General features: G+C 39.6%; 2 protein-coding genes across 3 annotated transcripts; both read right to left on the reverse strand.

Moving 5' to 3' along the window:
- Positions 1–4380: 4380 nt before the first annotated feature.
- On the reverse strand, positions 4381–4938 carry LOC110887814. The gene has a single exon (XM_022135382.1). The coding sequence runs from the start codon at positions 4936–4938 to the stop codon at positions 4381–4383; it is 558 nt and encodes a 185-aa protein (XP_021991074.1).
- Positions 4939–5186: 248 nt separating this feature from the next.
- LOC110889677 (nudix hydrolase 2) lies at positions 5187–9998 on the reverse strand. 2 transcript variants are annotated; one of them, XM_022137240.2, is made up of 9 exons: positions 9851–9998; positions 8441–8676; positions 7518–7583; positions 7286–7423; positions 7113–7190; positions 5942–5992; positions 5829–5863; positions 5639–5747; positions 5187–5541 (listed from the first exon to the last, which is right to left on the reverse strand). In XM_022137240.2, exons 1-9 carry the CDS (start codon positions 9975–9977, stop codon positions 5356–5358), a joined length of 1026 nt encoding a protein of 341 aa, XP_021992932.1. In that variant the 5' UTR covers positions 9978–9998; the 3' UTR covers positions 5187–5355. The 2 variants fall into 2 exon arrangements, with proteins under 2 accessions (XP_021992932.1, XP_021992933.1); XM_022137241.2 differs by lacking the exon at positions 5942–5992.
- Between the last annotated feature and the right edge of the window lie 4730 nt (positions 9999–14728).

The raw sequence follows: 14728 nt of genomic DNA on the forward strand, positions 1-14728 counted from the left end.
ATCAGCCAGTGACTTTGCTGCATCAAGCTCTCTCTGCAAACGAGCAATCTTTTTCTGATTCAGCATCTCAACTTTATCTGCATAGAAAAAATTAAAACTGTCAGGATCAGTGCTTTTTCTGCATTTGTTAAGATACTCTTCTTCATCATCCGTATCAACATCACTTCCGAGATCTGGAAATATCGGAATTCTTTTCATGTTTTCAAAAATACTGTTCGGATAAGCGGATGTCCAAATCAGCGACCTGAATGAGCAGACCGAAACTCAATCTACCGAAAGAACGATCCAGATTACTCAATCAAATAAGCGGTCCAGACAAGTTTGTCGAATAAGCGGTCCAAACAAACTGTCCAATAAGCGGTTCAAATCACTAATCCAAATAAGCGGCCCGGTTGTGTCCAAATAAGCGAATTCAACCGTTTGTATGAGCGATCCAGACTGTTTGAATTAGCGGTCCAAGCTGTTCGTTCGAGCGGTCTGATCTTGTTCGTTCGAGCGGTTCCAAGTTGTTCGGATGAGCAGTTTCAACTGTTCGTTCGAGCGGTTCCAACTGTTCGTTCAAGCGGTTCACAGGTGTCAAATAAGCGATCCGTTCGAGTGGTCTGTCCCAAAAGCGATCCAAATCAGCGAACCAGCCCAGATTCCTTCGCGATTTCGAACCAAAAAACCTCGATATCTTCCAAACGACCTGGAACTTTGATCTGAAACTTGGTAGGGTTTGTCACGGTACTATTACGCACAATTCCTGAGATTTTGAATGATTTTTGACCGTGAAATCTCTTCGAATCAGAAAAGAAAGTATAGAAGTGAGAATATCAAGCGAAAATCGAGCTAAACGGCAAGAACTCTTCCTCCTGAGCTCTGATACCACATGTAGGATCGTTTGCTGACCCGATGAGTCGATCAGAAGAGCACTTAGACTAGTTCAGAGGCGGAATTCATTGAATTAGTCTTCGTAAAGCTTGATTTCACTATTTAACTGTCTCCTTTATTGATCCGCTAACAAGTTACAAGAATGTGGAGACAAACGGACAAAGCTTCTCCTTTTCACACACACATACGTACTCTGGAACTATTTGGATCGCTCATTAGGATCTACTATATATAGAAGTTATGGGCCGCTCATATGGACATGTCCATATGAGCGATCCTCATAGCTACCAGATAAGCGGTCCATGATTACCACATAAGCGGTCCATACCATTTGTCCCTCGAGCGATCCATCCACCTGTCCGCTCGAGTGGTCCTAACCTAATTGACACAAAAGCGACCCTAACCTCTAATTGGACTAATGAGCGGTCCAACCACTTTAATTCTATACAAACTTTCTCACTTTCCTATTCCTATACAATCAGCTCTGCCGTAAGACTCGAACGAAGATGTAGTCGACAGACAACTGCACCAACAAGTAAAAAGAGAATTATCGCATTTACTTTGTTGAAATCCGAGAGAGAGAACAAAGTCTGTGAATCGTTGATACCAGGCCCGTGGAGCCTGTTTTAAACCATAAAGAGATTTCTGAAGTAAGCACACATGATCCGGATATTGCGCATGTCGAAACCCCATGGGTTGATACATATACACAGTCTCGTGAAGGTTACCATGAAGAAATGCGTTTGTCACATCAAGTTAATGAATTGGCCATGAATGTGACAAAGCTAGAGATAAAACAGTACGTATCGTAGTCGATTTAACAACCGGACTAAATGTCTCACCACAGTCGACCCCAATCTGTTGATTGCTTCCATCACAAACTAGACGAGCCTTATACCTTTCTAATGTACCATCCGAGCGAAACTTGTGGCGAAAAAGCCACATGCTACGTAAAACATGCATATTAGGTTGCCTTGGAACTAACACCCAGGTCTTATTTTTAAGAAGAGCATTAAATACAGTGTTCATGGCATTAAACCATGCCGTGCTGGACAAAGCATCCTTCGGGTTTTCAGGAATGGATTCGATAGAAGATGAGTGGAGATTAAAGATATGCTTGGGTTTATGTATGCCATCCATGGAACGAGTACGGATGGTTCGAGTGGGTGGCGGTGGTGGGGGTGGGGTTCGGGGTGGGGTGGGTAAAGCAGTTGATGAGGAGGTCGTCGGAGGTGACGACACGGAGGTAGGATGAAGGATAGAGTCGGATGACGGGGTGTGGACAGGACTGGTGATGGGTGATATATGACCGAGAGGAGAGTTGGGTGTAAGGCTGTGAGGAGGTGAGGGTGGGCTAGAAATGTGTGGGCCAGTAGAAGTGTTTGGGCCGAGATTGGGATGAGTAGGTGGGATGTGGGTGTGAGTAGATGGGCCGAGAGGTGTATTGGTTTGTGGATTGGGTGGGCCAATGGGTGAATAAATAATAGGTATGGTAGTAGTTGGAGTGGATAAGTTAATGTGAGTTGGAAACTGTGGAGATGAGGTGGCAGGGGATTGGGCCGAATTAGTAGAATTAGAGTTGGTGGGATCAGTGGGGAAAGAAGTGGGAAATCGATAAAGGGGATATGTATTGTCAGAGAGAAAATCATAGGTGGAAGGAGAAGGGATAGGGTTATTAGCAAAAGGAAAAATAGACTCATAAAAAATGACATGTCTATTTATGAGAATTTTCCGTGTATTGAGATCCAGGCATTTATAACCCCGATGATTGGTTGGGTAGCCTAGAAAGACACATGGCATAGATCGGTATTGTAGTTTGTGAATGTTTGTGTGAGGAACAAGAGGATAGCAAAGGCAACCAAAAACTCGAAGGTGCGAGTATGAGGGGATCTGTTTATATAATTTTTGAGTGGGAGAAATGTTGGAGAGGACTTTGCTTGGTAAAATATTGTGAAGATAGGTTGCAACATCCAAGGCATGATGCCAATAGTTGCTGGGTAACGAAGAATGGGCTAGAAGGGTTCGAATGATATTATTAATGGATCTAATTTTTCTTTCGGCTTTACCGTTTTGAGAAGAGGTATAGGGGCAGGAGAAGCGAAATTGCATGCCATTTTGTTTACAAAATTGGTGAAACAGATTATTTTTGTATTCGGTTCCATTATCGCATTGAAATTGTTTGATTTTTCGTTCAAACTGAGTGAGAATCATATTATAAAATGTAGTAAAGGTAGAGAAAACATGAGATTTGGTGGTGAGAGGGTAAGTCCAAAGAAAGTTAGAAAAATTGTCAATAAATAGAATGTAATAACGATGACCCCCCGTACTAAGAACTCGGGAAGTCCAAAGATCACTGTGTATGATATCAAATGGCAAATTTGTAATATTACTAGAATCCATAAAAGGTAACCGAATATGTTTACCAAAAACGCAAGATTGACAAACATGGTTTTTCAAACTACCACACGAAATTAAGCTAGAGTTTCTAAGAAAATGTAATAAAGAAGATCCCGGATGACCGAGACGTTGATGCCATGTGTCTTGAGAAATTGCAGTGAGAGCGGTGGGAGATGTGATCTTGGTAACTTGGGATGGATCAAAAGTGTAGAGTCCTTCCGAGCTATTGCATCGTAGGATAGGGGTCCGAGTCTTGAGATCCTTCACCAAAAAACCATACGGGTCAAATTCAATAGATAATTTATTATCGGTAGTAAAAAGACGCACGGAAAGTAAGTTTTTAATTAGGGACGGTGCGTAAAAAACATGGTTTAATTTGAATGGTGGGAGGGGGTGTGGTAGGGTAAGATTGCCTTGTCCATGCACGGGAATGGTTTGACCATTGCCCACAATAATATGTTTATTAATGTTTTTATTAAAAACAGACGGGGGATGAGAGTTAGAAGACATATGACCTGTTGCACCTGTGTCCATAGCCCAAGAAGGGTCGTTGAGAGCCATCGCATGCATCGCGTGATTAAGATCGGTTGGCATGTGCTGTGTTGGTCGAGGGCCTAGAATTCCTGCCGAAGATTGAGTATTGGATCTGTTCATGGTAGGATAAGGACAAGGAGGCCCATTATTCCAAGAGGCCCATGCATGTGGAGGTGTGGTGTGAGTGGGGCCGGCCCATGGTGCAAAGAAATTCCATGGGTAGTAGGCTGCCGAATTCGAAAAACCTGGAGAAGAATAATTGCCGCCACCAAAGTGTGTATTACCATTCCGGCCGCCACCACGGGAGCCCCCTTGTCTGCCTCGACCCCGGCCGCGACCGCGACCACGGCCACGACCCCGCTCATAGGATTCCATGCGGTTTCCAGCAGATTGTTCGGATCTTTCACGGTTGTCTTTTTGCGGAGTTTCAACCGATGCAGTGAGAGCCGCACCGGCCGACTGTGCAGCGTGACGTACTTGGCTGAGTTTTCTAGATTCAGCCATGCATAACCGAGAGCGGGTATCATAAAAATCAGGGAGTGGCTTCATCTGTTGAATAACGGAGGCTGTGTTCTCCTATTGCTCAGTGAGGCCCGAGAGGAGTTGTAGAACGAGTTGTTCATCGGTAATAGAGGAACCGAGATTAGTCAACTGATCGAATATTACCTTGAGAGCTTGACAGTAGGCGGACATGTTCGGAAACTGATCCAAGTGGGTGTTTGCAAATTTATTATTGAGGTCGATCGTGCGAGTGGCCTTGTTATCTTGAAAGATATTTGCAATCGTGGTCGAAGCATCGTAGGCGGTTGTGTCGGGTTTAAGAACGGTGTGCAACAGGTCAGTAGATATTGTGCTGTAAATCCACTGCAAGACAATCGAGTCGAGACGCTCCCATGTCTCGGTAGTGGCCGGTTGTTCTTTGTCTTTATCTTTATTTGAAACAGAGGAGGAGGAGGTTTCAGTATTCGATTTCGGTTGAAGGTGATCGGACACAAGGTGAGCTTTGCATTGTATTTTGAACATCTCTGACCAGGTCGTATAATGACCGGTTTCGATGTCCAGGGTAACGGGGATGAGATTCTTGATGGACGTAACAGTGACAGCGGGGTGGGGAGAAGAGGAGGACGAAGACATGGCGAGAACAGAAAAAACGGCGCAGGTAGGCAGAAGGTGATGAGGAGGATCGATTAGGTCTATGATACCATGAAAGAATACAAAGCTTGCCCTCTTCTCATTCACATCATCAATATAAATAGTTACAACCAAATCTCCTCATATTGAGGAGAGATATACATGACATATATAACAAATATTTTCCTATTTTATATATTGTCTATTACAAAGCTACTTATAGTGTATGTAACCCACCCACACTTTTAAACTTAATAAATAAATAGAAGTTTATAAATAATAGAATATTTTAGTACATATGTTTATCAGAAAGTAAATATATAAAAAATGAATACAACCAACCAATATATATTATCAAACATTAATTACAATCATCATCATCATCATCATCAGGGTATGTTGAATCCAGGCACTAGATTACTACTGTTCCAATTGATAATTAGAATACAGGTAACTCTTTTTGGCAGAGGAAGCAGTTGTTGTAAGCAATGGAGAAAATCCAACATATTTGTTATCTTTCTTTGCTATGCATATTTTAGCAATGTAATCAAAAGATTTGTGCTTCTTTACAAAGGCCTGGTTGGCATATTCTTCAACTGGCATCCACTGCAAGAAACAATATTATAAGAATTTCAATCATAAAAGTATTGTTAATTAATTAATTAATTATATAGAATAATCAAAGCATGCACTTGTTAATTACCTGTGCTGCTTCAATCTCAGAATCCTGCTTTTCAATATCCAAAGATGTTGGTTTTAACATACAAACAAACATTAAATCTGACTTGCTAAAGAATGACTTGTGACTTTGCCTGTAATTCATTAATTAATATATAATTAACAAAGATTAAAGACTTAAAAAATTAACTTAAAAAAAATACTGCACTTCTAACCTGAATGCAAGGACTTCCATGAATTCTGTATCAATCTGGAGAGAATATTAAAAAAAAAAAAAAGTTATTAGATAAAATCATATTATTACATGTTTAAAGTCAAGAACACATACTCCAGCCTCTTCTTTCACCTCCCTGATGGCAGCTGCACTTATATCTTCTCCCTGTAAGTAGAATCATAGTCACATAATTCGCTAGGTTACCCACGATCTACGATCCAGTTCGCACGATCCCATTCGCGGTACGTTCGCGATCCCGGATCGACCCGGATCGCGATTTCGATGTTGAAATTGGCGTTCCCAAGATGCAGCCATGAACCGAACCAGAATTGGAAAGTTGACCGCATGTCCTTGCCCAGGATGCAGCCATGAACCGCTTTTGTTGTTGCCGGAATATCTGGCAGGAGCAACGGAAGCTCTGGCTGAACTTAATCTCTCTGATGGAAGATGAAGATGAGAAGGGAGAAAGAATGTACAGAGCGGCGCTCCTATCATCGTTCTATTTTTTAGGGTTTTAAATCAACTTACTTTTTTTATCACTTTACACCCTCTAGTTTCCTTTATTATACTTTTAGAACTAATTTATAACAAAGAGTTTAGTAAAAAGTTGCTATTTCTCCATTAACTCCCTTTATCTTGATTAGTTTATGTTTAGTCCTTTAACTTATAAATTTATAAAAATAGCACGTAGTTTAACCAGTACCGTACATCGTACCACATTATATGGTACATCGTACCGGATCGATCCGAAATGAGCCTACCCCTCCTCGTACCAAATTTTAGGGACCTAGCGAATTGCGATCCCGTTCCACGTTCCCGTATCGGAGCGAACCGCGATCCATGTGACTATGAGTAGAATACAGATTATGAAAAACATGCATGTGTGGATCTAACAGGGGTTTCCCCGCTTGTGGGCTTAAGGGGTAGTGCTTTCACGGTGGGTCAGGCTGCTTTAAAGGCTGCTTCGGGTAAAGTGACCAAACACAAGAAAGCGTGTCTTGACAACCAGCACGTGTTTATCCGATTTGCTTTTGATACTTTTGGTTTTCTGGCACCAGAGACCGTGGACCTACTTAGTCGAGTTCAAAGGGTCATGCATAGTAATGTTATGACCCCGAGATCTATGGACGTAGTTTTTAAAAGACTTAGTTTTGCTATTCAAAAAGGGGTAGCGGCGCAGCTTGTTGCCTGTTTACCAACTATCTCGATGTAAATTCTTAGTTTTGCTAAACCGGACTATGAACCAAATACAGTGATACATCAATGGAAAAAATATTGTGTATACCTCCTCAACAGTACCAGTTGGTAATTTCCAGACACCTGTTCCTTTAAATGCTCCGCTTTTCTCTTGAACCACAAGAACCTGAAACATGATATAATTTCAGTTTCACATAAAGAGTATGCTTCTATACATTAAATCTTTTAGTGAAATTTACATATAAAATGAAAAAAACCAACCTCGCCATTATTGTTCACAACGAAAGAAGCAACACCGACTCGATGTGAAGCATTTGGTGGGAGGGTATGATTAGTTTCAGGGATCCAATACACGAGCATAGCGTATGTTGGTTCAGCATGATGGTACCAAAATCCTTCCTAAACGAGTCAACAAAAACAGTTAAGTCAAACATTTTGTATTGGATCTAAAATTCGACGTTAAATCGTTAAGATGAATCACTGTTTATTTTACCTTTACTGCAGGCTTTACAAGATTCACATGTTCAAGAGACAATTTAAGCCACACTCCTTTCTTTCCCTGAAATGTACATATAAATTCAGACTTCCAATCTTGGTTTTAAATAGCGTGTGTGTGGCGCTCCTATGCAGGGGCGTAGCTTAGTGTGAAGTGAGGGGTGCAACCCCCCCCCCCCCCCCCTCCTCTCCCAATGTTTCGGTTAGAAGTGTAAAATTTCCTATTTTTCGTCCGAAAAATTTTAAAATTATATAGGATTGTCCCCCCATTATTTTGTCTAAATATTTATATAAGGGAAAATTACGAAATTATCTTTTGACCAACATGGTTTTCAATTTTGTCACTCTCATGCGTCCTTGGAAGGACCTCTGAGCACGGGAGTGGTCTGTCGGTCTGTCCGAAGAGTCAGCCAAAATGGGAGTGGTCTGCCGACGCACGGGAGTGGTCCGCGACGCACGGGAGTGGTCCGTCGGTCTGTCCGAAGAGTCAGCCAAAATGGGAGTGGTCCACCGACGCACGGGAGTGGTCTGTCGGACACGTGTCAGCTCTAGGGACATGGACGCATCAACATAACATGTGGACTCTTCCCGTGCTGAGTGGTCCTTCCAAGGACGCCGGAGGGTGACAAAATTGAAAACCCTCTTGGTCAACCAACAATTTCGTAATTTTCCCTTTATATAATATATAAATTGGGTCCCATGACTTTCCGCCCCCTCGGAACTTTTGGTCAAGCTCCGCCACTGCTCCTATGCATTTTGATTCCATAAACCGACACGCGAAGTGCACGCATCATATAATGTGCACATCAACTGCAGCAATGTGATCTTATCACCGCATCATGTGATGTTCGGATTTTAAAAGCAAGGTTCCAATTGAACATTAGACTAATAACTTGGAAGACACAAAATTATATAAATTACCTGCTGCCTCCATTGGGATATTGATGTTTGAAGTAAAGCGGTAAAAACATTTTCATCCATGTCATTTTTAATGTTTATTATAACTCCTTCATAAGCATCAAACGAGGCATCGAGCATGTCAACATGATCAACTTCGTTTACTAAATCCTTTGATGAATTTTCCATGTTCATTGCCATATTTTTTACGGATTTTGTTTGGGACGCGCTTCTAGATTTGTGCCTTAATCCTGAACAAACTGGGACAAAAAAAACTGCTTTATTGAGTGTAAATTAGACTAGTTATATACTTATATAATTGTTATATCTAGAATGTATTCAACTATAATATTATTCTCTGTATATACAGTCTCTATGTAATATATACACCTCTATGTTGGCAGAAACTAACCAAAACAAGATCATTCCAACCAAGATCTATTGTTGCAGCAGCCAGCAGTTAGATCTCATCCGAAAACATAAAGTAAAATTTTCTTTTATGTTTCAAGCTACATGTCATACCCGACATTAGCTTGCGGGGGAATATTAAAAATGAATAAGCATACCGAGTAAAGTCCCACCAGTAGGGTCTAAGGAGGGAGAGACAGAGGCAAACCATACCTCTACCCAGAGGATAGAGAGGTTGCGTCCAAAGAGTGCATCAGCTTAACAAAACTTTTGTTTCTAAAGTCAAGAAAAAGGACAAGAACCGCCTAGACGTAACTAAAAATCCCTAGACATACCTAAAAGAAATCTAATACGCTCTCTAACCTCAATTCTACGTCTTCAAGAACTCCCATCATGTCCTTAGAGAGGTGCAAGTTTAACAAATCATGTTTAACCTGCTCGCCCCATGTTAGTTTGGGTCTGTAGGAGAATATTATACTAGTTATATAATTATTATAGAGTAAATTATGATTTTGGCCCCTATAGTTATATCACTTTTACCCTTTTAGCCCAAAAAAGAATTTTTTAACATCTGAGCCCCCAACGTCTTTTTTTCTAACCTTTTTGGCCCCTAACGTCTTTTTTTAACTCTTTTGGCCCCTAATATTTAATGGATAGGGTTAGTGTTAGGGGCCAAAAGGGTTAGAAAAAAAAGATGTTGGGAGCTCAGATGTAAAAAAATTCTTTTTTAGGCTAAAAGGGTAAAAGTGGTATAACCACAGGGGCCAAAATCATAATCTACTCATTATTATATCTCTATGGTAATAAACTGTAATATTATTCTCTATATATGATCATGTGTAAACTTATTAAACATGCACTCCATATACAATACGTGGTGGTTTATACACACAAGTTTGGTATAATTTAGGTAATTATACACACAAGTTTGTATCTAATTGACATAGAGGATGTAATTAATAATAAGGTTGTGTTGTGTCTAATCATGTACTTAACAAGGTTGTTTAAGCGATTATCGAATGATACCTTTTGAAATACAAGATGAAGACGATGAAATGAAAGAACAAAGTTTTCTGCCAACTGAATGTGAGATCTTCCTTTGACCACCAATGATACTGAATGTATATATCTTTTTCAAAATTAATCTGTGCATGTATTCTTCAAATAATTAATCCCAACAATTTATAGCTTTGAGCCTGTAAGGAGATATGATTAAATATTTAAGTGAAAGAACCTTGCAAACTTCAGAGAAATGACTTTGAAAAAAACAGTTGCCGTGCATTCGACTCCTTCTGCACAGAATTGGTAATAGGGTCAAACTTATAGGTCTCTTATAATAAGAATATTATAAATTTATATAGATAACTCTTGACCTAATCACATGGAGAGGAAGCTTACTTGCAAGGATGATGATGAATGATAATTTGTTTAAGCATCATAAGAAATGATATGCTAATTACATGTGATTTTCAAAGGAAAATGACATGGCCAACAAATAAAAATAAAAAAACAAGAAAGACAAAAGGTGGTTTTGGAGTGTTCAAGTGGTTTTAGGATTTCTTAAACGGGTCATAATTGACTCTTTACATTTTAAATATTTGAGTAAACTAAACGTATCTCCTTGTCGTTTACATATATTCAATTTTTTTACGGATTTATTCCATAGATGAGTAGACTTCATTGTTTGATTTTTATTAATTTAAACGGGTCATATTTGACTCTTTATGTTTTAAATATATGAGTAAACTAAACTAAACTAAACGTATCCCCTTGTCGTTTACATATATTCAATTTTTTTACGGATTTATTCCATAGACAAGTAGACTTCATTGTTTAATTTTTATTAATTTAAACAGGTCATAATTGACTCTCTACATTTTAAATATTTGAGTAAACGAAACTTATCACCAGATTGTTAAAATATATATTCAATTTTTTACGGATTTATTTCATAGACGAGTAGACGTCACTTTTTGATTTTTATTGATAGTTTCCATCTATTCGTTCTACTAAAGTCCAATAAAATGAAATGACTATTTTGCACTTTAAAATTTTCACTTTTAACCCTTTAATTTTTAGTTTTATAGGTCAGAGATCAAATAGGAAGTTTGATCATGTAGAAATAGGGCTGTCCAAAAAGCTCGCGGCTCGGAGCTCGCTCGGATTTAGCTCGGAAAAAGCTCGCTCGATATGACTCGGTTTGAAAGTCAGCTGAGCCGGCTCGGCTCGGTTAGAAAGTGAGCCTAGCTCGGCTTGGCTCGTGACGAGCCAAATTGGCTCGGTTTGGCTTGCTTGGTAGTTCGGCTCGGCTTAGCTCGAATTATTTTACTTATAATATATTTTATTTTTATATACATATAATATATTACAAAATATTATTTACATGTATTTAGGCTTGTAGTTTGATATCTATGACATATTTAAAGGTTGATTGCTGTGCTAATGAATAAATATTGTATTTACTTGAAATATAAAACTTATTTTGCGTTGTTGAACGTGATTTTGGCTTGTAATGTATTAGGTTGAACCTATTTTGAATATGTATTAATTTTTATTTTTAAAATCGAACCCAACCAAGCCGAGCCGAGCCAGCTCGGTTTAAAACCAAGCCGAGCCCGAGCTTAGATTTTCAGTTCGGTTTCAAATCTGAGCCGAGCCGAGCCAGCTCAATTCGGCTCATGAACAACACTGTGTAGAAACAGAGCCGGCCCGTAAGGCTTATCAACCTTGGCTTAAGGCCTAGGGCCACCAAAAAACAAGGGCCTTCAATTTTATTTCTTTTCATATATTAGACTTGTTTTTTTTTTTTTTTTTTGCCATTTAAACAACGTTTCTAGTCCCAATATTTAGGATTTTACACTTTTACAGCTGGACAGTACTAAGTTCAATAATAAAGGCTACATAAAAAAATCCCATCTGCATCATCCTGTTACATTTTGAATTTGCACCACTTTTCCCACTCTAGCATTTGTACATTTGCCTTTTTTGACCCATAGGAAGAATATACTTTGGATCTCCTGAATGAGCTTATCAAGCAACAATGGTTTGCACATGATCGGCCCTCACTGGTTTTTTGCTCATAGTGTTAATTTTACTGAAAATTTTCAAAAAAGTTTTTTTAGTTTAAGAAATTGGATTTTTAAGTGTCCCGCCCCCACTGATTCGGATTTTGAGAGTTCGGCCCCCACTGAGTTTTCTTTCAAACTCCGCTATTGGTTTCGCAGAAAAAATCAAACGGTTTCTAGCTCTCCAGATTTACCAACAGGACGTCAGGATGATTGCCTGCACCACTTTTGCTTTGTCCTTTGGCAACTTAGCGTATTTGTGATATTCCAGTAAGTCTCGAACCGAGAAGGCAAGAATGTTGGCGATTTTGCACCACGAAGACCCCCATTGCCATATCCTAGCTGCCATATATAAAATGATGTCAACAAATGAGCCATGGTCTCATCACCTTCGCCACGGAACCTGCATTCAGTGGAACCCTGGGTGGATGTTTCGGTCTGAAAGACCACATAGGGTAGTGGTTCTTTCCATCTCTGCGCCCCACCCTAGTAAGTTTACCTTGGACGGAACCTAATCCAATTCATGATAAAACCACTTGGCTGAAGTGAGGAGTTCAGGAGATGTTTCACATATTTGACCGAGAAGGACCCATCCTTATCTCCAGCCCATATCCAACGGTCATTGCTAGATGAAACCTGAACTTGGGCTAGATTGATTCAATATTGGCTAATTCTGACGCTTCATTTTGTTCCACCGTGTCATGCATCCATCTCCAGTGCCACGTAGTGATGTTGTCTTCACATATGTAACAATCACGGACCACGTAGTCTTTGACTACTTCCAACGATTATAGGGCGGGGTACAAATCTTTAAACGGTGCAGAAGTGGCCTAAGAATCAATCCAGAACCGAATACTACTTCCGTTTCCAATCGACCCTTTAATCAGATGAGTAAGCAAGACATTTGATCCTGCAAGGTCAACACCAATACACATAATAGACCTCCAAGTTCCAGATGCTGATTCAGACTGGGCAAAGTGTTTGAATACTCGTAAGTCTGTTACTGGATATTGTGTTTTCTTAGGTTCATGTCTTGTTTCTTGGAAAAGCAAGAAACAGACTATTGTTGCACGTTCAACTGCAAAAGCAGAGTATAGAGCTATGTGCTCTGCTACTTGTGAGCTTATGTGGTTGAAAAATTTGTTGTCTGAGTTGAATGTTAGTTGTGATTTACCTATGTCTTTAAACTGTGATAGTCAAGCTGCTATTTCAATAGCAGCTAATCCTGTGTTTCATGAAAGAACGACACACTTTGAGTTGGATTTACATTTTTTGAGAGAAAAAGTGGCTGATGGTCTTATAAGGACTGTCAAAGTTGATTCAGAAAGTCAGCTTGCTGATATTCTAACGAAAGGACTTAATGTTGATCAGCATGAATTGTTTTGTAAGCAACTTGGTTTAGTTGACATGTTTAAATCAATTGAATGAAGGGGGGGATGTTAAAAATATTGCCTATTGGGCTTATATATTTCATCCTTCATTGGTTTGGGCTGTTATTGGTTTGTTATTGGATCTGTTATTGGGCTTAACTAACGTTTATGTTTAGTTGTTGGGTTGTTACAGATGCAAAATATCTTCAAGGGGTTTTGTGTAAATACAGGGACTAGATGTGCTGATTCTTTAAAGTTCTGGATTAAAGTTGAAGTTATCAAGTTACATGCTATTTAAGGTTTTGGTCTTTGTTGATTAGCTCAGTTGATCAGATCACTTTCTCTCTCTTGTTGTTGTAACCTTCTAGGGTTTGTACGAATAATCTCTCTTCTGAAGTTAGAGAGATTATTCTTCTGTTATTGTTGTATTCTTGTTCTGATGATCATCAGTGGATGATCATCTTTGTACTGTTGTACTTGTGGTTGATTAGATCTTACAGTTGTAAGATCATTTGGGTATTTTGGGGGGCAAATATTTTGGGTTGGTTTAATAAGAGTTTTGTCACCTGTTTTGTCACTATTTGTTGTGTTAATCTGCTATTGTTAGTTGTTTCTTAAAATTTCACAGGCCCTCACTGGTTTTTTGCTCATAGTGTTAATTTTACTAAAAGTTATCGAAAAGTTTTTTCAGTTTAAGACCACCCGTAGTGGTTAAGAAAAATAATGCCCCCACCATGGGCCATTATCCGACAGGTGTCATCCCAGTCAGCATGGGGTGTTGTTGCAAAAGTGGCGTAGTGGGAATAATGCCCAATAACGCCCCTTCCAATTATTATTTTTTTAATTAAATTGGGGGTTAACTCAAAAGTTGTCAGACCATCCTCCAATATTATATTTAATTTATTGCAAAAGTGGGGGTTCTCAAAAGTTGTTAGGCCATGCTCAAAGGTGATTGGTTAAGCAAATATGTACATAGCGTTTTAATTAAAACGCCAAACCCTTTTTTTCAAAAAACACGCCCAATAACGCCCCATGTAAAGGGGGTCCGGCGTTTTGGGGCATTTTTTTTCAATTTATTTAAAAACCACGCCCCACTACAGGTGGTCTAAGAAATTGGATTAGTAAGTGTCCAGCCCCAACCGATTCGGATTTTGAGAGTTCGGCCCCCACTGAGTTTTCTTTCAAACTCCGCAATTGGTTTCGCATAAAAAATCAAACGGTTTCTAGCTCTCCGGATTTACCAACAGGACGTCAGGATGATTGCCTGCACCACTTTTGCTTTGTCCTTTGGCAACTTAGCGTATTTGTGATATTCCAGTAAGTCTCGAACCGAGAAGGCAAGAATGTTGGCGATTTTGCACCACGAAGACCCCCATTGCCATATCCTAGCTGCCATATATAAAATGATGTCAACAAATGAGCCATGGTCTCATCACCTTCGCCACGGAACCTGCATTCAGTGGAACCCT

This window comes from Helianthus annuus, chromosome 11, assembly GCF_002127325.2.
Source record: "Helianthus annuus cultivar XRQ/B chromosome 11, HanXRQr2.0-SUNRISE, whole genome shotgun sequence".
Taxonomy (NCBI): Eukaryota; Viridiplantae; Streptophyta; class Magnoliopsida; order Asterales; family Asteraceae; genus Helianthus; species Helianthus annuus.

What these genes read in the sequence shown, in the direction of transcription:
- LOC110887814 (XM_022135382.1), bottom strand. Translation starts at nt 4,938, where the DNA reads ATGTCTTCGTCCTCCTCTTCTCCCCACCCCGCTGTCACTGTTACGTCC.
- LOC110889677 (XM_022137240.2), bottom strand. Translation starts at nt 9,977, where the DNA reads ATGCACAGATTAATTTTGAAAAAGATATATACATTCAGTATCATTGGT. An exon ending in TTCATCTTGTATTTCAAAAG is followed by an intron (nt 8,677 to 9,850) that starts GTATCATTCGAT and finishes TTTTTGTCCCAG; the next exon opens with TTTGTTCAGGATTAAGGCAC. An exon ending in TATCCCAATGGAGGCAGCAG is followed by an intron (nt 7,584 to 8,440) that starts GTAATTTATATA and finishes TGTACATTTCAG; the next exon opens with GGAAAGAAAGGAGTGTGGCT.